General features: G+C 29.8%; 1 protein-coding gene across 1 annotated transcript in view; it reads right to left on the bottom strand.

Annotated features, from left to right (window-relative positions):
- The window catches only part of LOC128555605 (uncharacterized), a 65,530-nt gene that overhangs the window by 35,139 nt on the left and 2,605 nt on the right, over nt 1–27,786 (bottom strand). The window contains exon 2 of the mRNA XM_053538406.1: nt 25,887–26,009. Within this exon, the coding sequence (XP_053394381.1) occupies nt 25,887–26,009 (123 nt within the window). The remainder of the gene's footprint in view (nt 1–25,886; nt 26,010–27,786) is intronic.

Raw genomic sequence — 27,786 nt, forward strand, 5'->3', positions numbered from 1 at the left:
TTTCAACTGACCCGGACTAGAGAAACTTCACACGCAGGGATTATTTTTAATCTCTGTTCATGTATCATAAATCAGCAGTGGCTTTAACAATACTTCACACATGAATGTGGTAGTGTACTGTATAGCTAGGCGCTTCGCCGTAATTGGACACTTACAGTGCGTTATATGCAATAGTTTGGTCATAGTCTCTGAATATTCTTTTCTCATTCCATTTCGGTACACTTAGAAAATCGATTTAACGTTATATCTGAATAAAGTACTTTAGATTGCTTTCAAATTGCTTTGCTTTCTTTCTTTATCATATATCATTATCGCTTTGATACTCCGTTAATTGAATCTCCCTGGTCAAATATAAACTTAAAAACATATCAATAAATATATATGTTTAGACGATAATGTAAAATATCGTAGCCGCTAAGTGGTGTGTTTTTATGGTTCACTCTTTGAAATTCAAGATGTCAAGATGACACAGCGTGTAGGTCATTGTCCTTGGAAAACAAACAGACCAAATTTCGTTAGTTATACTGTTAATGCTTGTTATTTTCAAGTTATACCGGTGGTGAAGACACGCACCAAGTAAATGGGTTTCATAAACTGCAATTATAGGTTAAAAACTAAGTATTGTAACAACACATTAGTGAACAAAATATGTTGCACAGACTGCTCGCTACTACATTCAAGTTTTTTCAAGTGAAGTTTGAATATCAAAAAGAAAACATCAAAGTGACATTCCATAGGCTCTTGAACAATGAAGAATACAAAGCAAAGTCGTGTTTCTAATTATGAGGTCATGTAGGATTTCTTATCACAGTTTAACTGTTTCTATCACATACATCTTCAAGCTAAAATAATCTTAAATTTAGTACCAAATGTTTGTCCATGTCAACACACATGCAAGAATAATTTGAAAACAAATATATACATTGACATTGACATTGACATATTCATGTAGTTTTCATTGGTTTAAATATAAGCCGTCTCAATAAAAAAAAGAGAATAAATAGATTTGTGATGAAATCTTATACATTTGCTTCGTCGTCATATCAAAACACACACCACATTACACTATTTATTCCGAATCTTATTATTAGACACCGGAAATATATTCGGAATTGTCTATAATGATTACGAATTATTGACCGGAATTGTATTGATTATTCCTTTTTGATATGGTAAGGATAACATTTCTTCAGAAAGGAAACGAATCGAAAAAACGTCTCTCAAAGTTTTTACAACACAACCGTTACAGTGATATAATTGCATAGATGTTTTCTTGTATGTTTGTTACTAGATGTATACTAGGTTCTAATGAGTAGCATCTTTAATGACAATTTATCTCAATAAATCATGCTAAGTTATCTTAAAACTAAAATGGTTACAGTTCTAAAAACACAATTGACCGTCTTTGGATTACCACCAAAGGCTCAAGCTATACAATGTATATGAAAATGTATATGAAAAACAGGCGGGGCGGAGATAGTAGATGCACCTCTTCAGTTTCACATTACTTGCATGTCCATTTAATATCTTATAGGAGAATACTCGCAGAAATGCTTCGTTTTGTCAACTTCAACAGGTACAAAAAGACCTTACGAACACATAGAAGGGAGGGTCAAAGTGTTTGTTTGTAAATTACAACGCTTCCAGATCGAGAATAAGACTGAATCTATGAGAGAAAAGAAACAGTAAAAAATGTTTAGAAACTTTTTTGAAAATACACTGGTTATGTGGAACTTTCAATGTTTCTTCATTTAGGTAATACAGAGTTATGACGTAAATAGTATACTTTACAATGTGCCTATTATCAAATGAAAAAGAGTCGGCGATACTTCGCCATATATACTGACGAACGAGAATTACTAACATTGTTTAATAGTGTTGACAGTCTGTTTGGTCTGAACTCTCTCTCTCTCTCTCTCTCTCTCTCTCTCTCTCTCTCTCTCTATATATATATATATATATATATATATATATATATATATATATATATATATATATATAGGCGAAGAAATCAACATTCGAACGAATCCTGCACATTTCTGTCCATTCGTAGCTTTTAAACATCTGTATTACACTGATTGCTTTTTAAAGTATTGTTTCCCTTCTATCATTTATAAATTCGTATTACAGTCATCACTTTAAATTAATTCTTTCTGACATGCTTTTAATATAAACCAACGGTCATCCCTGGACGATAATATGACAACAAGCAGTGCGCTTAGTTTTCTCTTCCAGTATATGGCCTTAAGATAACATTGCATTTTATTGTTCCCTATGTAAAGTGATTTTAATTGAACCAAAAATGTGATATCACTAAATTGATCCCAGAAGAATTTAATGTTTAAACACTTGAATAAATGATCGTAGAGATTATCTTTGTAAAAAAGCAAATATAATGTAGCTTTTTAAGTCAACGTGCGATTTTTTACATATTGTAACAATTACTGATGATTAAATAGGCAATACGAAATAATCCGCATAGCATCAACAACATGTGTACATTTGTACACATAAATTTATAGTAACGTAAATTAAACAATTACATGTATTCCGAAAAAAAAATGCTACCATTGTAGTACATGTGTATGAGATTCGCCGGGTGAGGTTGGCTTTAGTTACTGCCCATGGAATTGCAAGCATTTATATCTTTTATTTACGAAATTAAACTATACAAATAGCAAATATATGATTAAATTTATTTTTGTTACTTTGTTACTTAGAATACTGAAATTCTATATTTAGAACGTGAAAGTGAAAGTGCAGCATTTTCGTCTGTATTCCCATACGTCAAAAAAATCCACGGATGTAAAAAATAAACAAAAGCGACAGAAAGCATTAGTTCCGAGATATCAGTAAGATAATTTGACCGTAACTTGTATGGTTTTGGTTAACGAAGTATTGATTATTTTCCCACATAATCGTTAATCGTTTGTGTTTCGGTCTTTTACGCCCCGACATCATGACACCATTCACGTTAGGGCATAGATGTCTGCGCAAGCGCCGATGTTAACTTTGCATGTTTCATAATTGCTTAGTGTTGTTGACAAAAGTTATTTGTTTCATGGTATTTCGAAGTAGTAATGTAAAATAGCGCTTCTAGGTCAATCTGACCCCATTTAACCTTTTGACCGCTTCTAAAAAAAACAAAAAATAAACAAGTTTTCATAGTACTATATGAAAATCTATAGTAAAATATGATTAAACACTTCCACCAAATATTTATCAAAATCCTACCACGAAAACAGAGTACACCGAGAGATAAAATGTAGAATAGGTTTGGCCTAATATAACATACAGGAAGTAAAATATAATGTGGTTGAATTTAGACCACATTTATTTTCTGTTTAAATAACTCTTCTACTTCCTTGTTTTGTAATCCTTTTACATAGATAAAACAACTGTTAAAGACATTAGAAATGACACAAAATGTACACAGTACCAATAAATACATTAATAATTATCCATGAAACAAAAAAATTCAAACTAAAAATAACACAGACCGGGAAAACCAAATGCTAAATATAACAAATATAACAAGGTCAGGTTATTTACAAATCTATCTCCCTTTAATAATTGAAATTAAAAAAACAAGTAATATCTCCCTTTGATAACTGAAATTCATACAAATTATTTTAATTAATATTGGAAGAATAGAATTACTTTAAGAGTTGTTATTATTTAAAAACAAAAGTAATTGAATAAATTATAACACATGAAAAATAAAATTATGATAATTTCAAAACCATAACATTATTATAATAAAGAATATACACTATATAAAACCGGTTTCAACTTTTATATCATTGAGTCGAGTTGTGTTACGCTTAGTTCCGGAAGTTTATCTGACGATTCCTTGTCTGTTTAAAGGTAGCTTGCAGTATGGTTTGTGTACTGGGTCGTCTTGTCTGTTAACGGTTACAGCCTGCTGTTATGACATTGACTGGTTGTGCACCATAAAGAATTCTTCCGTCAATGTCGTGATAGCACTGAATTGCCTTACTTCGTTCTTGTCGAAGGTTTCGGGAGGCAACGAACAATGGGGTTGAAGGTGATTCTGGCTGCAAAACCGGGCAGGTTTGATGATTTAGGAAAGACCAGCTGTATGGTGAGCCTACAGATGAAGGCTCTTAGGAAAGACTAACGGTTCACTCCGGCGTCGGGTGTGCACGTAATAAATTCTACCTGGCGTCGGGGTTAAAATAAATGTACGCAACACGGTTTTTGCACTTTTTAACAAACAAACAACTGAAATCACTCAACCGTTTGAGTATGCCATAGGCATATGCATGATTGAACATACGCTTTTGAATATTGTTCAACCATGCATCGTCGAATGGTTTCAGTTGTTTATACAACATTTACGAACATAGTTCTTTAATGTTATACAACATAACCGCGTTAAGGTATTAGAGCATTTAAGTATTATCATTATTCTGTGTTAATCACAATTTTAGGAGGGCGTAGGTTCGAGTCCTACCAGGACCCATTTTTTAGTAAAAATGTTTCTTTAATAATTTTAAATACATATAATATAAATGAATCAAAAACAAATATATTGTGTAAAAGAAAGGAAATTTACTGATAGTATAAATCCTCAATATGTTACAACAAAAAATGGTAGACTTATGTTAAGAGCTCAATGTGCATCCTGTGGTAATATAAAAACACAATTTGTTAAACGTTCTAGAGGTGCAATTGATATTCACAAAGCAATGTTACCTTTATTACCTAAAAAGGGTTTCACACTTCCAGGTTTTCGCTATTGTGGGCCGGGAAATCCCCTAGATAATGGACCCCCTGTCAATGAACTGGATGCAGTATGCAAAACCCATGACTTCTGCTATAATGATACTAGTACAAATAAAAACAAATGCGATAAGCAAATGCTTTCCGACTTAAATAAAACTAAATCAAAAACATTTGGGGAAAAGATTGCAAAACATTTAGTTGTAAAATTAAAACGAAATACAAACTTGGGCTGGGACAAAAGTCAAAAAACGGGAAAAGGGGGTAGAGTATACCCCCGGAATCACATGGAGCGATGAATTAGCAGAAGAATTACACAAACCACTTAAAAGAAAATTTAGGAAACGAAGAGTGATATGATCATATATCATGATATTGAAGATACTTGGTCAGTTGATTTAGTTGACATGCAAGCTTTTTCAAAATATAATAAAGGAGTAAAGTACTTGTTAACCGTTATTGATATATTTAGTAAACATGCTTGGGTTATTCCATTAAAGAATAAAACTGGAGAATCTGTTACAGAAGCATTTGAAAAAATAATTTCTGAAGATAGAATTCAGGAGCGAAAGTCCCCGAAGACTGCAAGGATTCCAACAAATTTATGGGTAGATGAAGGAAAAGAATTTTATAATAAAAAGTTTGAATCATTTTTAAATAAAAATAAAATTAACATGTACCATACATTAATGAAGGAAAGGCTGTAGTAATAGAAAGATTTGATAGAAGTTTAAAAAGAATAATGTGGAAATATTTTACAGCAAATAATACTTATACTTATTTAGATAATTTGCAGGAAATGGCTGATAAATATAACAAAACAAAACATTCTAGTATAAAAATGACACCAACCGAAGCTAGTAAAATCTTAAATAAAGGTACTGTTTACTTTAATTTATATGGTAATTTAAAGATACCAAAAAGTAAAGCAAAATTTAAAATTGGTGATCGAATTCTCTTAAGTAAACATAAAAGACATTTTGAAAAAGGATATACACCAAACTGGTAAGAGGAGATATTTATAATTTATAAAATTAATAATACAAATCCCAGAACTTACACTATAAAAGATTTAAATGATGAAATAATTCAGGGTTCATTTTATGAACAAGAACTTTTACCTACTACACAAGAGGTTTTTAGAATAGAAAAAGTTATCAGACGAGACTATAAGAAAAAACAAGCTTGAGTAAAATGGAAAGGTTATAGTGAAAAATTTAATAGTTGGGTACCATTTAGTGAATTGGAAGAAATTTAATTTAAAAAAATATTAATAATATTAATTATATAAATGAGTCATAAAAATCTAATTTCTAATAACGGAATAGAAACAATAGATCAGTTAATCATTCACTTAACTAAACTAGCTGCTGCTTACAGAAAAAGTTATAAATTTTGTGGGAGAGTAAGTACTGGGTTATATTATATTACAGCAGGTATCTTTGGTTGTTCAGCTGCATTAGCACTTGTTCCAGCTATTCCTGTATTTGTAGCAGTTGCTGGCGCTGTTCCATCAGTAATTACCATATTTACTAATAGACTAAAACTTGACGACAAGAAATTTATTTTAAAAGCACATCATCACAAAATAAAACAACTAATAACAAAAGCACGGATTGGAAAAGTAAATAAAGAAGATCCAAATAAAGGTATTCAGGATATTTTTACAATACTATTAGAAATGCAGAAAGAAAAAAATTATTCAACACCTCTTTAAATGCATATGAAGGAGTTTAAACCTAACGAATATAAAAGCAAAAAAGAAGAAGAGTTGTATTAAAGATTATTAAAGATTATTAAAGATTTTTTCTATAAGTATTTTATATATAAATGAGAAAAATTATATGGACCCAAGTTATAATTCATATAACCTTTTTGAACTTGCTGCTCAAGAACCTTCCAAATATTTATTTCCTTTTCAACTAACAACTTTAAATAATCATATAAAAATGTTATCTTCTGCTAAACAGTTTGATGGTGTTTCTGTCCTTGAACGTTGTTATTTAACTAACAGTAACGTTTTTACAAAACAACATCACGACAACGGTGTTATAAATGACCCCGAGTGGGCAGTATACAATCTTTTCTTAACTGATCATATTATAAAACCATACGGAAAAAACCCAGTTGACGGATTTGTTTATGTTAAAACCGACCCAAAATATGTTTAAAAGACTCCAAAAAAGAAACAGAACGGAAGAAAACAAAGTTGGTTTAGATTATTTAGAAAAACTAAACAAATTACACGAAGAATGGTTAAACAGAATGTCTCAAGAATGTATTAAAATTTTAACAGTTGATAACAATTTAGAAAAAATGACTTTAAAATCTTATTCAAAAGATATAGATAATATAAACAAATTTCTCAAATCAATATAATTTCTTTAGGTGCGTTTTTAAAGATTTTTTTCTATAAGTATATTATATATAGATGGTTAATAGAAAAGTAGATAGAATGATTATGCCAAAATTATCTAGCACTTTAGGAGAAATGATGAATCCAGACAAAAATTCATATAAAAAAGTTCTTAAAAGAAGAAATGTTATTAAATCAAAACTTGATCAAATAGTTAGCGATGAATATAAAAATCATGTCATTGATAAATTACAAAATGTTATAGATCCTTATCTTTTAAAAAATCATTTATTTGAATGGGACTGTGGTTGTCTATCAACTGAAGAAGAAAATGCTGAAAGATTATGTGATTGTCCCAGACCAAATAATATTCGAAACAATCCTAAAAAAGTTATTGCAACCGATTGTGATACTAATGAAGACAAAACATATAAAAGCACTTATGCAGCATCCAAATACCTTAATATTAATTCAGGGTTAATAACAATGTGCTGCAAAGGAAAAAACCAAGTTAAAAGTGGAATATCAAAAACTAATGGAAAAAGATATAAATTTAAATATTTTATTTCTCCTTAAACTTTATTTATTCTATTATTTTCAATCCTTTTTTTCCTTAGTGATTTTTTTTTCTAAATATAATATATAGATGGAAATTGAGAGATCTACAAAACAATATTATAGGAAATTTGAAATTAAAATTACATATAGACAAGATCCAAAGAATCAATTATATTTAACTATAAACGACTCTTATGAAATACTTAAATCTGAACTTAAAATTTCAAAAGGTATAAAAATAAACGTTGTTTTAAAAATAACTTTTGCAAAAATGGATAAAACTGATACAATATATAAATCAGCTTATTTTCAATCAAAGGCTTTAGAAATTATTAACACAAACGAAATAAAAAAAACACTTTACGTCAAGCTTTTGATGAAATAATAAATAGAATTGATAATTGGATTTCTGAAGGAAGTGGCTGGAGAATAGAGGCAGTTGATGCTCATTATATAAATAGATATAAGTATAGTCCACTGGCTGCTTCAAGTTATTTAGAATTACCAAAACCATTACAAAATTCAATGAAAGGATTAATAAATATAAAGAATGATGATAACGAATGTTTTAGATGGTGTCATTTAGTTTATAAATTTCCTGTAACAAAACATTCTGAAAGAGTTTCAAATTATAAAAAAAAAAACATATAAACGAGCTTGGTTATACTGGAATAAAGTTTCCTGTTACATTAAATCAAATACCTAAAATAGAAGTTTAAAATGATATTTCATTTAATATATTTGGTTATGAAGAACCTATGGGAATTTAATCATTGTACATATCAAAATATCAATACGAAGAACACTGTGATATGTTATTAATTAATAAAGATAAGATAAATGGCGACTGTAAATCACCAGGGACCCCAGTTCATCATTATGTTTGGATAAAAGATTTTAATAGATTAATGTTTAAAAAAAAATATATCAGCATCAAAAACATTTTTGTAAAAGCTGCCTGCAGCATTTTTCTCAGGAAAGAATATTAAATGAACATATTCCAAATTGTTTAGCTATTAATGGTACTCAAGGTGTAAAAATGCCAAAAGAGGGAAGTAAAGTACAATTTAAAAATTATCATAAAGAATTAGCAGTACCTTTTGTAATTTATGCTGATTTTGAATCAATAACTAAAAAAGTTTTAACTGCTTTACCATCAACTGAATCTTCATTCACTGAACCATATCAAAATCATATAGATTGTGGTTACAGTTATAAAGTTGTTTGTTGTTATGATAACAGTTATACTAAACCAACCCAGATTTATAGAGGTCCTTATGTAGTTTATAAGTTTATTGAAAAAATGCTTGAGGAAGAGGAATATTGTAAAGAAATATTTAAAGAGCACTTTAACAAAGAACTAAGAATGTCTAAAAAAGATGAAAGTGAATTTAAAAATCAGAAATCTTGTCACATTTGTGAAAAAAAAATATAAGGAAAATGAAAATCCTGTTCGAGACCATTGTCATATAACAGGAAAATTCAGAGGAAGTGCTCTCTCAGAATGTAATATTAATTTTAGACTAACACATAAAATTCCTGTTATTTTTCATAATTTAAGAGGTTATGACAGTCATTTTATTATGCAACAAATAGGGAAATTCAAAAAAGAAATTAATGTTATTCCTAACAATATGGAAAGATATATGGCTTTTATGATAAGTGATTTAATTTTTATTGATTCATTCCAATTTATGTCTCAATCATTGGATAACTTAGTAAAAAATATTCCAGAATTTAAATATTTATCTCAAGAATTTAATTATGAAAACATTAATTTATTATAGACAAAAGGTGTTTATCCATATGATTAGATGGATTCATTTAAAAAATTCAAAGAAACAAAATTACCTCCTAAAAATGAGTTTTATTCAATTTTAAATGAAACACACATATCTGACAACGAATATGAACATGCTAAAATGTTTGGAATAAATTTAAAATTAAAACAATGGGAGAATATCATGATCTATATTTAAAAACTGATGTATTACTTTTAGCTGAGGTATTCGAAAATTTTAGAAAATTATGTTTAGAGTACTACAAATTAGACCCTTGTCATTATTTTAGTAGTCCTGGTTTAGCTTGGGATGCAATGTTAAAAATGACTGGAATTAAGTTAGAAAAGGGATTGAGAGGAGGAATAAGTTATATTTCAAACAGATACAGTAAAGCAAACAATAAATATATGAAAGATTATGATCCTAAACTTGACAGCAAATACATTATGTACCTCGACGCCAATAACCTTTACGGTTGGGCCATGTGTCAACCTTTACCCTCTGGAAACTTGAATGTGATCTTGAATATCGAAAAGAATTACATACTATACATAATGATTATCCTTTAGCTCCTGAAAAAAATTAAAATACCAGATCAATGGCTTTCCAATTATAGTAAAAATATTAAAACAGAATTTGAAATAGGAAAAAGTAATGTAAAAATATTAGTTCCAACTTTAATGAAAAAACAAAATTATGTTGTTCATTTTAAAAAAATTGAACTATGTACACAATTAGGGTTAAAAGTAACAAAAATACATAGAATACATAGAATATTAACTTTTGACGAAAGTCCTTGGTTAAAAAAGTATATTGATTTTAATACTCAAAAAAGATCTAAAGCAAAAAATTCATTTGAAAAGGACTTTTTTAAGTTGATAAACAACTCTGTATTCGGTAAGACGATGGAGAATTTACGCAAGAGAGTTAATATTAAATTAACTCATGATGAAAACCTTTTATTAAAATATATAGCCAAACCTTCATTTGTTAGTTCAACGATGTTTAACAAGAATTTGTTTGGTATTCATAGAATAAAAGAAAGCTTGTTATTAAACAGACCTTGTTATGTTGGACTGTGCATTCTAGATTTATCAAAATATTTAATGTATGATTTTCATTATAATTACATTAAGGAGAAGTACGAGGGTAATTGTAAATTACTATTCACTGACACTGATTCATTATGTTATGAAATTAAAACCAAAAATGCATATGAGGATTTTTATAAGGACAAAGATTTATTTGATAATAGTAATTACGATAACAACTCAAAATTTTATTTCGACAATACTAAAAAAAGTAATTGGAAAATTTAAAGATGAAGCTGCCGGCATTTCCATTGTTGAATTTGTTGGATTACGTAGTAAAATGTATTCATATTTATTAGAAAATGAAGTTGATGTTAAAAAATTTAAAGGAATTAAAAAACTTGTTGTTAAGAAAACAATAGTTCATAAAAATTACCAAGATACTTTGTTTAATTCAACCCGAAGTAATCACACCTTTAAAGTTATTCGTTCTGATAAGCATAATCTTTCCAGCTATGTTATAAATAAAACATCTTAATCATGTTATGATGATAAAAGATATATTCTTGATAATGGTATTGATACATTAGCTTATTCTTAAATTAATTAAAACTCAAATTAAAACTTAAATTAAAACTTAAATAACAGAACCATAAATTGTTAACTGAATATTTTTAACGTTTAAAGAATTAATATAAATAACATCATTTATTTTAAATTCATTAGCATAATTAATAGAAATAGATTCATTTTTTTTCTATTATTTTTTACATTATAACTTTGAAGAATTACATTTTCTTTATTTTTTAGTTGTAATTTAGCTTCTCCTTTATCTAATTTAATTGCATCAACAAGAATAATTAAAATGCAATTTTGTTTAATTGTTATATTATTACCATTTTGAACTAAACCAGGACTAGCATTTACAGTTTCCCATTGAAATAATCCACTATCGGTATCTTCGGTATAACATGTTAAGAACAATGGAGGTTTTCTTATTAATTGTCTTTCTATTTGTCTTTCTATTTTATTTACTTTTTCATTTATATTATTGAATATTCCCATTATATTAATTATTCCAGTTAAATAAAAACTAAAGTTTTAATTTTAATAAAAACTAAAGATTAACTCAAAAGTCTGTTTCCATCATAAGATACATATTCATCCGATATGTAGAATCTGATGTAACTATCCGTCAAAAGCGTAAAATTTATTTCTGTAGATGATGAATGTGTCATAAGGATGAATGTCAAACATTGTCCCTTGTTTTAGATAAACTTTATTTTTTTTCTTATACATAGATATTGTTTTGTCCGATCCAATGTCAAAGTCCTCGGCTACTATATTTACATTATCGATAAATATACTAAGAAATGGATCAGCATTATCATTCCACCACCTAAATATAAAATGTGATATTGGGCTTTTATGGTTTTAACTCGGTTCCGCTTTAAACCCAGCCCCCGCTAATAAAATCTTAATATCTATTATATAAATTCCGGTTTTTTCGACCACAAACACACCTTTTAAAAGTACATCTGGTACAGCTAGTTTATATTTTTGGTTTGTGTTTATAAAATTTTTATAATCTACGATAATTCCAGATCCTAATTCAAATGCATTTAAATAGTTCAAACCGGCTATATTTTCATATGTTGAATATATCCAGGCACCCCGACGGTCAAAATACTTTTTCATTTTTTACGTATTCATAAAAACCGTATTTAAACCTTGGATCTGTTTCATAAAAACTGTTATATTCAAAAAGAAACACTTCACGTTTTCATTTTTCTATTCCTTTTTCCAATTCTTCTTTTATTTTTTTGTCTTTCTTTTTAAGTTTAAGAATTACTTCAGCTAAATCATCAACTCGTTTTGTTGAAGCAACTTCAGAAGCAGACAAATTATCAACTGTATTCTTTGTTCTAGCTAATTGTGTTTCTTGTTTTAAGAAAAAAATTTTTACTTTTGTAATTTCTTCAGCATTAGTAGAAATTTCTTCAGCATTAGTGGTAATTTCTCCGACATTAGTGGTTATTGCTTTAGTATTAGCAGTAATTACTTGGGTATTAGCAGTGATTGATTCTCCTTGTTTAGCTGATATTTCAACTACAGAGTCTAGATCATTTTTATGTTCTTCAACTTTAGCATTAAATTCATTAATATCTTTATGTAATAAACCTGTAAGTGTACTTAATTCCGCGTACTTTAAATTATGACGTGTGTCAACATTACTAATCAAAACTCGAAGTTGTTTCTTTAAATTTTCTAGCTGATCATTAATTGTGTTAATTGCTTCAGTATTAGTAGTAATTGATTCTCCTTGTTTTTTAAGGTTATCTAATGCTGTGTCATGGTCATCACCTCTTTGTGAAGCTGCCTTTTCCAATTCAGATTTATATTCTGCAAGTTTATTTGAAATTAATTCTAATAAATCTTTATGCTTATTTTCAGTTTCAGTATTTAGTTTATTTATTTCTGTTCTGATTTCTAACTGATACATATTTTGTAACTTTTTTTCAGCTTCAATAATCTTGTCTTTTAGTTCTTCGTGTTTAATCATACTATCTTTTAATTCTTGAACTTGATTGTATAACTTTTCAAAATTGACTCTAAATACTTTTTTTATATTGTCATCTGTCAAATAAGATTTCTCTTCAAGTTCTTAAATAGAGTCAACCATAGCTTTCATTTCTTTTTCAATTTTATCTTGTAATTCAACTATTAATAATGAATTCTTTTTAAAATCTTTTGTTAATTCTTCAATATGTTTTACTTCTGTTTCTAGTGTCTGTTTTATACTTTTAATATCTTCAAGATTATAGTCATCTATTACATTTTGAACTTTTTTAAACACAAATCGTCTTGAAACTGCATCGTTGGTTTTATCCGGATCTCCTAGACTGATTATTTCATTACCTCCCATATCTAATGCTCTATTCATTGTGTTATCAAGTTCCTTATTTCTATGAAGATATGATGTCCTTTTTAAGCTTTTTGTATTGTTTTTTAGTAGCATAATCACTTAAATCAATATCAAATTTAACTTTACTTATACTGTCAGGTTCACTTATTTGTTCTATATTATTAAAAACTCCCATTATATAATTATTATATATTACCAGTAAAGTTTTTTCTAAAAAACTTCCTTGGTTTGTCAATATATAAGAAATCATATTTTTGATTTGTTGCATTAGCAAAAGATTTAGGGTTAATATTTTGTTCATTGCAAATCATATCATTTTCTCGTTTACCTGGACTTTCAAATAAAATATAATGTGAACAGTTAATTCGAATATCTTTTGGTGTTTTATAGTAAGACTGACTTAAATAAATAATACAACAGTTTTTATGACGTCCTTGAATAAAGTATTTTGTTATTTCATTTTGAACCTTTTTATCTTCACATACAAAATCATCAAATATTACTACTTTTTGTTTTTCTGATTCAAGATCATTAACATCAATTATTTCATTATTAGAACATTCATGTATTTCATTTGGATCTACATTAATTTTTTTTTGCATTTTGACTTAAGTGGTTAATTAAATCTTGATATTTAGATTGTTCTAGGTTTCTAGCATATAAGTATAATTTATCATAATATATAAGAGGTTTTCGAAGTATATGCATTAATGTATTTGTTTTTCCAGATCCAGAAGATCCACATATTAACATTCTAAAACATGAATTGGCATAAAGGGATAATGTTGTTTAAAGTTATTAGATTTATCACTTTTTGTATCATAATTTGGAATTTCCATTTATATATAATAATACATTATTTTACATTATCTTACATTATTTTACATTATCTTACATTATCTTACATTATTATATAAATGCAATCAAATTTTAATGAAATAAGAAAAAGAAAAAAGTTAGTCGGGGAAAAGATGAGAGCTCTTAGAGAAGAAATAATGAGAGAAAAAATTAAGAAAGCTACAAATCGGAATATGTACACTGAAATTTATAAACCAATTATTGAAGGAATAGAAAGTCAAAAAGAAAAATTATCAAGTCAGTTAAAAGCATTACCTGGAATAAAACAACAATTAGCGTTACTAGGTGATGAAATGAAAGACATACAAACAAATCAAGGTTTACCACAGCTATTCCAAGAACCGCTGCCATCATTACCGGACTCCTCTGAACGTGTCAAAAATCTTGAAAAAATATTGGCAGATTTTGAAAATAAAATAAGAGAAGAACAGGCTTTAAAACCAGCTCCCTATACACCAATAGATTGGGGAGATGAACCGGCTGAACGGGTTTCTCAAGACGAACTTAAGAGATTTCAAGATGAATTTCAGAAATTAGATGATTATGGAAGAAAAAAGATGGGAATAACTGAAACAACTGATGATACAACTGAAGAATTTGAGGCAAATTTAGATATAAATATCGATAAAAATGTATTATCAGATTGGAACTTACCTGTATTATCAGAGTTAGCAATAAACAAAGATAAAGATGATTGGATAAAAACAAGAAAAGAGGTTACCGAAAAATTAATGAAGTGTACTCGTAATATAAATAAATATAGTAAAGAAGAACCAGATGAAAAAATTGAATTTTCAGATTCAGAACCTATGGCTGCGGGTGAGTATGTTTCGGAGTTAAAATCAGACAGAAAAAATCTTAAAATATATGGTGAACGCTTATCAAAAATGACTAATGACTCAGAAGTATTTGGAAAAGGAATAAAATATTATAACCCATATAAAGTTTCACCAACTGGACAATATGGTAATTTAATTATCAATTTAAATAAACTTTATGGTCAAAACAAATTAATTGCTAAGGATAGAATAACTGGAAAAGAAGTAATAAACACTAAAGTAGATAATGATTTAATTGATTTGATTAATAAAAGATATAACAATAATAAAAAACATTCAATTCATGCAAGAAAAATATTCAAAGAATTAACAGAAAAATCAGGATTAGCCATCAATAAAAGATCTATGAAATTTAAAAAGTAATTAAAGGACAGGGTTATAACGTTTGTCCCTGTAATCCAGAAGAATTGGTTAATGACTTGGAGTTAATTTGTGGTTCGATTGATGCTGGAAATAATAGTGAAGAACTAAAAAATGAAGGTATTAGGGTAGTAGACCAATTATTAAAAATGAATTCACTCTTACCAGAAAAACATGAAATGTTATATAAAAAATATTTTTCTTGAATATATAAATGGAACAAAAAATTGTGTTAAGTTCTGAAACAGTTAAAAACGATAATAAAAATACTCCGAGTGATTTTACAATCAGATTTAGTCGTTCTTTAATTTTAGATAAAAATGAAACTTATGTTGTTGGTTTGGATAGTATTAACACTATGACTTACTCTTGGCATAATATTAGTGATGGATATGATAATAAAAGATTCGCTATAATAATGGTAAAGAATGGAAAGATATTATATTTACAAATGGTTCTTACAGTTACACAGATATTAATAATTATATCAGAGAAACATTAATAAGTAATGGTGATTATGAATTTGATAAATCAGACATTGCTCCAATAAGTTTGGAATTTGATTTAAGTAGTTTTAAGGTTTTGATTTCAATTCATGATAATTTTATGTTGGATTTGGAAATATCAAATTTTCATACATTGCTTGGATTTGAGAGAAAAAAATTGAGAAATACTAAATGGGGAACTACAACACCAAATATAACTAACTCTGTGGGTACAATTTATATTCATTGTGATCTTATTGATAATTCACTTGTTGATGGTAATTTCAGTCATATTATCTATGCTTTAAGTACTGCAGATTTAACAAGAACTTATCCATTTACAAAAGAACCAAACAGAGTCGGATATTCTGAAATTAATAAAAATATTATAAATTCAATAAGAATATATATTACAGATATATTTGGTAGAATAATTAATTTTAATGGGGTTGAAACAAGTTTTACATTAATTTTAAAAGAAATATAAATTTTAGTTTTATATAATGTACAAAAAAGTTTATGACAAAAATAAAGGAATATTTATTTATGTTGATGCTCACACAGGAGAAGAAATTATACACGGTAGACCTGAGGTCTCCGGAGATTCCATCTCTGGTACAGGTATCTTTGACACTTTAACGATATTGTTTGGAGTTGCATCTTCAATTAGCACAGCTGGAAAATAAGCTTTGGAAACAGCAGGAAAAGCAGCACTTCAAAGTGGAACAAAAAAGGTTGGAACAGAAGTTGGAAATTTAGCTGCTAATAAAATTGTTGAAAAATTTAAAAAGAAACCTTCTCCGGCAGTTGGTAATTTAATTGCTAAGGAATTACAAGAAAAGAATAACAGTAAAAACAATAATGATAAAGAGGAGGATATTAATATAAGATTAAATAGATTATTGTCAGGATCTGGGACTTCAGCTCAGCGTAAACGTATTAACAGATTAATTTATAAAAAATAAAATAATATATAATATTTACATGTTTAGAACAAAACAATATCGTGAAAGATACGAACTAACTCCTATTCAATTAGATACAGCCTTAATATCTGTCTTGGGAAATAATGTTAAGCAACAAAAAAACGGATATCACTTTACAATTAATGATAGAAGCTTATATTTTGATTGGTTTAATGGTTATTTTGAAGTAAGTTTTAAAGTAAATAAGCTTGCTAATGGTAATAATTATGCTGGTGGAGATCAAATTGCTTTAATTAATAATGCAGCTTCATTAATTGATCAGTTAGTGGTTAAACAAAATGGAAAAATTGTTTATGATTGTAATAATTTATACAAAGTAATAAATGTATAAAAATTAGTTGAACTATCTAATGATTATGCAGAATCAACTGGAACAAATAAATTTATTTATTTAGATACTACTGCTACTGCTGCTACTGATGATAATAAAGGTTTTGCTTTTAGAAAAGGATTAATCCAGGGAGGTAATGAGGTAAATGCTTAAATTCCATTAAATAATTATTCATTTTTTCAGGGTTTAGAAACTAATATTTTACCTCCAAGTCAAATTCAAATAACATTGCAGCTGACAGATGATGATGAATTAATTTTTAGAGCTAATGCTGCTGATGCTGGTAGAGTAATTGTAACAAAATTAATTCTATGGGTTCCACGTTTAATTTTCAATGAATTTGGACTTAATCTAATTGCTGAAAGATTTACAAAAGCAAGATGGTCATACCTTCGGGAAATGATGACGCAATCAACTGATTCACAACAGATTAATACAACTTTTAGAATAACGGCTGGTGTAACAAAACCACAACATGTATTTGTTTATTTACAACGACCTGATAAAAGTAATTCACAAGAACATAACCCACATTTATTAGATACATTTAGAGTTAATGCAGCAAATGATAATTGCACTTTAAGCTCCTGTCGTCTTGAAGTTGGTAATGGTGTTTTTTATCCAGAAATAGAATACACAAGTATATCAAGAATATATGATGATGTAATTAATTATTATTATAAACAAAATAACAAAACTACTGGAAGTCTCTTAAATAGATTTAATTTTCAAAGTTTGTTTGGATTTGTTCATTTTAACTTGGAATATAAAAAGGAAGTAATAACAGAAGATCCTAAGCATATTACATTACACTTTCGTTTAAATACACTTCCCGCTGCAAGATATCGTATTTACGCAATTGTATTATATGAGGAAACAGTTGAAATAAATACTATTGGAAATGAACTTGTTATTGTTTAAAAATAAATTAAATATAAATTATATATAATGGTATCAAATTATATTGAATATAAAGTTAACCTGACAAATGGACAAAAGAAAAATTTAGCACAAGCTTATAATAATAAAATTCCACATACTTTTAGATTAAAACATGAACAATTACGTGGAAACTTTCCTTTACTTTTAACAAAAACACAAATTAATCAAATTGAAAAGTCTATTAGAAATAAGAAGGGATTAGAAATTACAATTTCAAAAAAAAACAAATGTCCAGTCAAGGTCAAAATGGTGGATTTTTAGGAGCTTTGGCTGGTTTGTTTGGAAAAACAATTCTTCCAATGGCAGCAAAAATAGCTCCAAAAATATTAGCCCCTCTAGGTATTGGGCCCTTTCTGGACTGGCTAGTACTGGTGTTAGTAAAATACTTGGAAATGGTATGATTTCAGTAGCTAATGATAAGAGAAATATTATATCGCCATACCTTACACCTAATCAAAGAAAGCAATTAGTAGGATCAAGAGTGATTAAATTAACACAAAAACAGAAACAAAATGGTGGGTTTTTAGGTATGTTGGCTACTAGTCTAGGAATACCTTTGATTACCTCTTTGTTGAGTGGAAAAGGACATGGTCAGGGTATACAGACTGATTCTCAGAAAAGACCTTACAGACGAATTCCTATAGTAAAAAAAAAATAAAATTTATTCACAAACCTATTTCTAACTTTGAAATTGAACAATGGGTAAAACAATTAAAAATTAAAAACTTTAGGGGTGTATTTAGTAGAAATAATTTACCAAGAGTGAAACTCTCGGAGACCACAGGTTTACCAAAAACGAAAGAAAAGGTTGAATGTGGAATTATAAATTTAGATGATTCTGTTGGTCCTGGAACACATTGGGTTTGTTAATTGAATACTTTGTACTTCAATCCATTTGGACTTCCTCCGCCGAAAGAAGTAATTAATTACATCCCAAATGTAAAATACAATTATATACAATATCAAGACAAAACAAGTACACTCTGTGGTTACTATTGTTTATTTTTCATTAAAATGTTACAAGACAAAGTACCGTTGTATGATTTACTGTATAAAATACTAAAAGTTAATAATGTAAAACAAAATGAACAAACTATTATAAATTATTTTAACCAATAAGAACATATAAATTTTTCTTCTCGGTTTTAAACTTTGTGCACTTACAAAATAGAAACAAGAGGTTAAGTGAGGTTAAACTGACCCTGTTTTCGTGGCAGGATTTTGGTAAAAATTTGGCAGAAGTGTTTAATCATATTTTACTATAGGTTTTCATATAGTACTATGAAAACTTGTTTATTTTTTGGATTTTTTAGAAGTGGTCAAAAGGTTAAATGGGGTCAGATTGACCTAGAAGCGCTATTTTACATTACTACTTTTCGAATTGAAAACTTTGAAAGTATGCCAAATGTAACAGCTCCTCCAAGCGGGACAATACAAGCCGGAGATTTTATCATAGCAGAGGATGAGGGAAGGAAACTTTAAAGAAAAAACATATTTAAAACATTTTCTGGTGGGGCATGTGAAGGGATGGGAGGGATGGGGGAGCAGGGTGTGTGTGTGCAGTGGTGGTAACTGGAGACAGGATTCTAAATGGCAAGAAATTAAATGAAAAAAATATTTTGGCGGGGGGTGAGGACAGAATAGTAAAGGGCAAGAAGATAAATGAAAAAAAATCGATGGGGTGGGGTCATGGGGATTGCAATGTAGATTGTTGCAGTGTACATTAACACCTGGCTATATTCCACTATGCACCTCGTCTTATCACCACCTACCTACATCCAAAGTATCAATACCTCGAATGGTTAATAAGTTATGTTCCGGACACGAAATAAAGCAGGCAAACTTGCGCTTTGAGCTCTGATGTCAAATTACTAAAATCCTTAACTACTTACGCATCCGAGCCAGATATAAAAGCATATTAAAGCACCTGTGTTTAAAGGTTAAACTTGTCTTTTGATTGGACAGATAAACTACGCTATCCTTCTTTTATCAAATCCTCGATTCATTCAACACTACAATATACATAATCACGAAATTCAATACCTTACAGAAGGCACACACATGTTAGATATGTTTGAATTTTTAAGTGTTTGCTTGAAATCATTAGCCACTACACAACTTGGATTAAATAAATTTTTAATTAATACCTCGACGTTGGACCATGTATATGCAACTAAATATTAATTCTTTTGCGTTTTGACTGTTTGTTTGCAATGTATCGTCACGCCGAAATACAGGTTTCAGGTAGACGAGTTTATTATGACTAGATTCACATTAAAATGATAACTATGTCGTAAAAGCCTCGGGGAAATTATGCATATCGTTACTGTGCGACTGGGAGGCTCTTTTACGTACTTTTAATGTCTTGTAGATATAAATAACTTTCGGCCCATCGTTATTGGATTTCCTCAGGTGAATTACGTATTTGCCATGCAATACAGTGTCCTTTACCGCCAGAAGGGAACTAATTACATTACGGTCGAATGCGCTTAATTTGAAGTTGTTGGGTTCCGTTTCGAAATTTTGTTTAATGTAAAATTCAACATATTCCTCATATAATGCGTATTTTACATTTTTGATATTTCTGTACCTTTTTTCTCTACAAACTTTAAAAACACAACCATTGACGTCCATTTTTGATGAACCATGATTTCACGTCCGTCAGACTGTTTTCGTAAATCGTTCTGTACAGTCAACAAGTATCCATTTGCTTGTTTCTCATCATATTTTCATTTAAAAATGTCTTTGAAATGGTGTATAATGTGTGGACATCATTTTAATGTTGAGGTCGCTATTTTCTTTAAAGTGACGTCAGCGCGACAAATATGACGTTTAGTTTTGAATAAAAAGTTTGCGTTAATCTGGTCTCATGTAAAATCCAAACGATAGAATTTGACGAAAAACTAACATGATCACGAAAACTTTATTTTCTGTCGATTGAAGGAATAAAATTATGGGGTCACCGAATTAATTTTCGCGTAAAAGTACGTTACGCTACCCAAACCCCCAAATCATAAGATAGCGCAATTGAGTATTTTTACATGTATCTCCTCCTTTTAGGATAAACTCTACTATTTTATTTTTCCTAGTAGAATTAAATCAAAATAGCCTTTAAAACTCTGTTACATTAGCGAAATAATTTCTGTGTAGAATTCAGATTTTAATGTTTAGATTATATTCAATATATGAGAATGCAACAAAATCAACACCCCGTTACCCTTTGCGCTGAATAACATTACTCTACTCCTACCCCAGATAAAAATGCGTAATTCAATGGATTTTCTGATTCTCGTGATCAAGACAAACTCATTTTAATCTATTTTAAGTAGAATTTAAGCAAAAGAGACCTTGATATTTTTGTTTGTTTTTACAACTATTAATGATTTCATTCAACGTTACAAGTGAAAAGATTTATCTCGCAAGTTAATAATAATACATGAAAACTCATGTATCGATGCACATTACATTGCTAACATTTACAAATAATAATAATAATAAAACGACAGAACATAGTGAAAATCCTTTATTTTAATTATTTCAACCTTTTAATTTTAACAAGTACCTGTATAGAATTCCATCACAGGCCGCTATTTCCGTGCATAAAAAAATTGTTACATAAAGAATTTTATGCATCTAATAGCACTGTGGCAAACAAATACAGGCCCACATTTTAAATATATGCCATAAATATCTTATTAGTTAATATAGGTGTCTTCTTAATGAAGCAGATTCGAACGACAACCAGTCTTTAGAAAATAATACTGGGGTAAACAGAACCTGGCCAACCTCGGTACAGTATGAAAAAATAAAACATAGGTGAAAATGAGAAATATTCATTTTAACATAACACATAACTCAAAAAAAGTGCTGATACAACTTTTTAAAATTTAGAAAGCCTTTATGTAATTATAACATCATGCTCGAGTAAATATTATTTTATCTAACTTTATTACAGAAATATTTCGATTGTTTGAAGAGTAGTCGGGCACCTCGATTTCGGAGAAAGTGCATCCTCCTGAATAACCGCGAGAAAACAGTATATTTGTTGTACGGAGGCTGTTGCTCCGAAAAGGTTAATTTATTTAGCAACTTGGCTAGATAGAAACACCATTCCTTGCAAAGATGTTTTAGCTCTCCGGAGATGTGTTAAAATGTTATCCTTGTATTCATAGACACATAAACAAAACATATTCCATACATAAGAATACTGTTTCATAAGAAATACGAGTAAAGACTCTCCTCATAAACATTCCATGACATAAAAAAGAAAGAATGTTTTTTTGTTTTTGTTTTTTTGTTGTTGTTTTGTTGTTGTTGTTGTTGTTGTTGAAATTAACTCTGACCTGTAAAACCAAATTCAGCCATCAAATTATGTGAACATATTCGTGGAGCGGGTAATTAACCGGGCAAACCAATGGCAACTTATCTTATGGTCAGATGTTACTTGGGTGGTGAAGTAAGAAACGAAATAGTAAAAATGTAAGACCTTGGGATGTGCGTGCGTGCATGCGTGCGTGCGTGTGTGCGTACTTAGGGAGGGTTAGGGATAATATTAAGAAAAACAAGATACAAACAACCTTTACTCCCTTGGAATTTAGAACTTTAGAATATTTGAATCTGTTGTATAATATTGATCAATGATATTGTACAATAATGATGCTTTCTGTTTGTGTTTCAAGTGTGAAAACATGTTTATTGGTACATTGAATAAAAAAAATATGAAAAAGTAAGCTTTATCCTATAGAAAGTATATTTAAAGCGACTTTCAAAAATAACATGATCAGTATTTTAAGCAAAGTTGTCGTATTTTCGTATGTTATACATTTTGCATTCAAACGATTTCGCAATGAAGTTGCCAATTTTACAGTTATAATGACCTCTTTTGAAAAGAAAACACTCTTTCTCACGTTCCATCATTCGTTTCACGCATAGTGAACAGTTGATGGATGAGAATGTAAAATACTAAAATTTGAAAAGATATATATCAGAAAAACACCCAAACTAAGCTATGTTGTGATTTGGATGTAGGGGAAGCGTAATGTAATTTTACGCGAAAATTAATTTGGTGACCCCATAATTTTATTCCTTCAATCAACAGAAAATAAAGTTTTCATGATCATGTTAGTTTTTTGTCAAATTCTATCGTTTGGATTTTACATGAGACCAGATTAACGCAAACTTTTTATTCAAAACTAAACGTCATATTTGTCGCTCTGACGTCACTCTAACGTAAATATCGACCTCAACATTATAATGATGTCCATAAATTATACACCATTTTAAAGACATTTTTAAATGAAAATATGATGAGAAACAAGTAAATCGATACTTGTTGACTGAACAGAACGATTTACGAAAACAGTCTGACGGACGTGAAATCATGGTTCATCAAAAATGGACGTCAATGGTCGTGTTTAAAGGTTTGCAGAGAAAAAAGTTACAGAAATATCAAAAAAGTAAAATACGCATTCTATGAGAAATATGCTGAATTTTATATTAAACAAAATTTCGAAACGGAACCCAACAACTTCAGATTAGGCGCATTCCACCTTAACTTTGACGCAACGTAATAATCTGCCTTATTTCGATGAAGCTAAATATATATACACCTGTATAAGGATAGTACGTTGAGTTTTAAATTATGAAAAATAGATAAAAACTACTGTTGAATGCTAATATATAACATTTATACTAAGTAAAATGCTACAGTTTCTTGATTTGATTATTTTTAACATGTTGTTTAAGCTTTTTTGAAACTTCTTATTTTATTTGCATGTAGTGCCTCTTGCAGACCGTCTTACCTATCAAGCCTTTGATAGCGAGCTCGAAGAGCAGGCCCGAAGGGCCTGCTCGAGAATCGAGCTTTACGGTAACGCAAGTATACTTTCACACTTGGTGATGGATTTGAAAAGTTTCGTCGGAAGTGTTAAAAAAGCGCACCCTAGCGGACTGGTGCTCACTGGAAGTACTTCTTTCCGGAGTGAATACAGAACTTCATTCAATTGCTAAAAATTATTCATCACTTAACAATAATGAAAGAATGATTTCCAGTTGTTTGAAAAAAATATTGTTTTCATTTAAAAGATCAAGCATCGGCCAGAAAATGGAAAAACTGTCATAATAAGCAAAAAGAAACGGGAGCGGTAATGACGTCACCGTGACACCGTCTTCCCATAAATTTTGCAACGTATGATATTCACTGTTATAGGTATGGTGACACTAAATGTAGACTTTTCAGTGAATATGTTCTCCTAAATTCTTGTGACTAGTGAATAGTTTCTTTGTGACAAATAAATGATGCATAATTTTAGATGAATCCGATTTCTTTGAGCTCGCTTTGAGGCTTTGTCTTATTTCATATTAGAGAATCGATCTTCGCGACGAAAATCGGGATCGATCCCTCTACAGTAACATGCGATATATACCGAATGAAATGAACTATCGAATTAAAAAATGTGGTCTTCCGGCACGTGCACAGAGCGTCTGACTTCGGATTTTTTGGAAGAATACGCTTTTTCCTTGTGCGTAATAAGCGTTCACATAACTTGTCCGAACCGCAGCGTCTTGCACATCAGTACAAATATGGGCAGTATTGTTTTTTATTCCGAAATCTACCATTAAATTGATACAAACGAATACTTCTGGGTAAGCTGATGGACTGTAATGATTCCCGATTGAGGCATTGCCTTATTTCATATTAAGTTTATAATTCTCAATATTATAATTGGATTATTGTGGGAAGAACTTATATGACTGTAAAAAATGGTCAAATACATACACACTGTATGACAATAGTTATATAACACTAATGATATATAAGTCCAGATCCACTTTTTAAGCTGAAAGAAATAATGTTATGAGTAACCTTACACACGTCACAAGAAAAGCTCTTGCAAACTGACATTTAAATGAAACGGCCTATCATCGAGTTTTTACCATATAGCTAGTTTGTGGTTACTTTTTTGTTTTTTTTTTTTTGTTTTGTTTTGGGTTTAACGCCGTTTTTCAACAGTATTTCAGTTATGTAACGGTGGGCAGTTAACCTAACCAGTGTTCCTGGATTCTGTACCAGAACAAACTGTTCTCCGCAAGTAACTGCCAACTTCCCCACAAGAATCAGAGAGGTAGAGGACGAATGATTTCAGACACAATGTCTTTCATCAAATCGTCACGGAAAACATACGCCCCGCCTGGGAATCGAACTCACGACCCCGCGATCCGTAGACCAACGCTCTCCATATTGAGCTAAGCGGGCGGGCTCGTGGTTACTTTTATCTGGTGTCATACAGATGCATAATTAAATTCCAAGGAGGAGGATTATCTGTATAATTGATTGAACTCTAGAACTATGGTTTGAATGGTAATGTCTGAATATATTCCACTGTTAAATGCTTTCAAACATCTATTTAGAAACCTTTTATTTTCAATATTTTTTTTCTTAAACTGGTTTGGAAAAAAGAGAAAAGTATGTACAATCACGGCCTCTAATATAAAACATGCTTATAAAGGACACTAGTTTTCCTCCCTGATTAACAACAGTAAAATTACTTCTGTTGAGAGACTACTTGTCAATAACATTTATGTTTTTTTAATATCCCACCCCTCACCAGTTAACTTATGTTAAACCTTATACAAAACTTACCTCATACCCTTGCAACAACACCTATTCAAATAAATTATTTCTTACCTTGCTTGCTACCACACAGGAATACAGAAGTGTTGCAGCCCAGGTCCACTGTGATACAATAGTTGTCGCTGTCAGGCCAACGCTCACTTTTCCTCCAGCATCAAACGCTGTGTCTAAGGTATTCTGCAAATTAAAGAGAAAAACGATGTGGTCGTTTGCAAACGGCAATACAAAAATATGTGTAATAAGTTTCAGCAAATATGTTGCAACCCTTGTGGTATTGCTGAATGTTCTTTTGAATATATATTTGTCTAGATTTATCCCGCAACATTTAATTCGACACGTTGGGGTTTTTAAACTAGGACGATATGATCCAAAATATCAACTGACTGCTCTTTTGGTATTGTTCAGACATTGAAATATTATATGAAGTATGTGAAACTGAAATCTGAAACAACTGCTGTTAATCAAAAGAACCGTCTGTGAATATTTGTAATGTGAGGTTTTGAAATGGTTTCCTTGTCGCTAACAATGTTGTATTCATAAAGTAAATGATAGGGAAGAACTTTTTTTTAAGCACGCCTTTCCGTGAAACATAATGTATTGACTATGCTATGTAATGATAACGAAATTCAAACGTTTATGACAGACTGTACATTGGTTTCAGCTGTACAAGGCAGGAAAATCTCTTTTTTTCTGTTTGGAAATTCATCCGAGAGGGGTTATTGATTATGGAATAGACAGATTGTACAACGAATCGAGGCATTTAATGTATCCATAAATAATTAACAGTACATGATATCAAGGTATATAAAATTACTGACACACTAGACAATTATGGAATAAAGTACGCAACGCTTCATAGCAATATTAATCATTAACAGGCACGCTATATGATGAATCAGTTTGACCGTGGATCATGGTAAGTGACGGAGACAGATTTCATGGAAGTATATTTGCTTAACACATACTATCAGGAATAAAGAGGAACTGGCATAGTTTACTTACCCTCCACGTTAACTCTGTAGTTGTCACTAGTATGATTTATGTAATTAGTTAATCTAGCTTTTGGATGTTTAGATGTAAAATATAAATGTGCGTTAAACTTGTGAAAATTTTATGCCAGAGACAAATATTAGGCAATATATTTAAGCTAGAATATTTCCCCAGCAAATCAAGTGTCATATTTTATCTCTAACAAAAATCAAAACCCCACCATCCCTCCCTAGAATTCAAATCTATATCGGTGATGGACCCTTATGAAACATTTTGCAGTATATAAATATTATTTCAGTTTGTGGCGACATATAAAAACACTCATTAATTATAACCAGATGTCGGTGCGCATATTGCAAAGCAAATGTTCGAAGTTTATTTATTCGGACTTTTAAATTCATTAATTAATTAAATCGGTTCTCTTCTAAACTCAATCTTTGACATTTAATGTTACAGTCTTGTATATAAAGATACATAAGAAACAAAAATGTGTAAAAACAAGTACAGGTGAAAAGAGAATAAAAAACACATTATATTCAAGGAACGCAGTGTCACACCCTATATGACTCCCTTCGGATAAAGCTCCTATGGGAGCTGTATTTGGAGCACGTTTTCTTATATAGGTCCTGCTAAGCTATATTCTCCGTATATAGCTCCCTTGCTAAAATTGGAGCTATACACGGAACAGCTGTACCTCTGTTTCGCATATAGCTCCTCGGTCTCATTATGCTACATCTGAAAAGCGACTTGAAATATCCAGGTTAGTACAGGGGAGCTATATCCGAAGGAACCATATAGGGTGTGACAACGCAGTTAGTTGTAAAACATGATGCATAGGTGTTTTATTATCTTAACGTGTTGCAACACTTGGCATTTCGTAAAATGTATTCGCATATTATACAGAGAAATTTCATTAGTACGTATTAGTCAATAGTATTGTAGAAAAAAGTTTGTTTAAATGAGC

Source organism: Mercenaria mercenaria, chromosome 1 (genome assembly GCF_021730395.1).
Source record: "Mercenaria mercenaria strain notata chromosome 1, MADL_Memer_1, whole genome shotgun sequence".
Classification (NCBI taxonomy): Eukaryota; Metazoa; Mollusca; class Bivalvia; order Venerida; family Veneridae; genus Mercenaria; species Mercenaria mercenaria.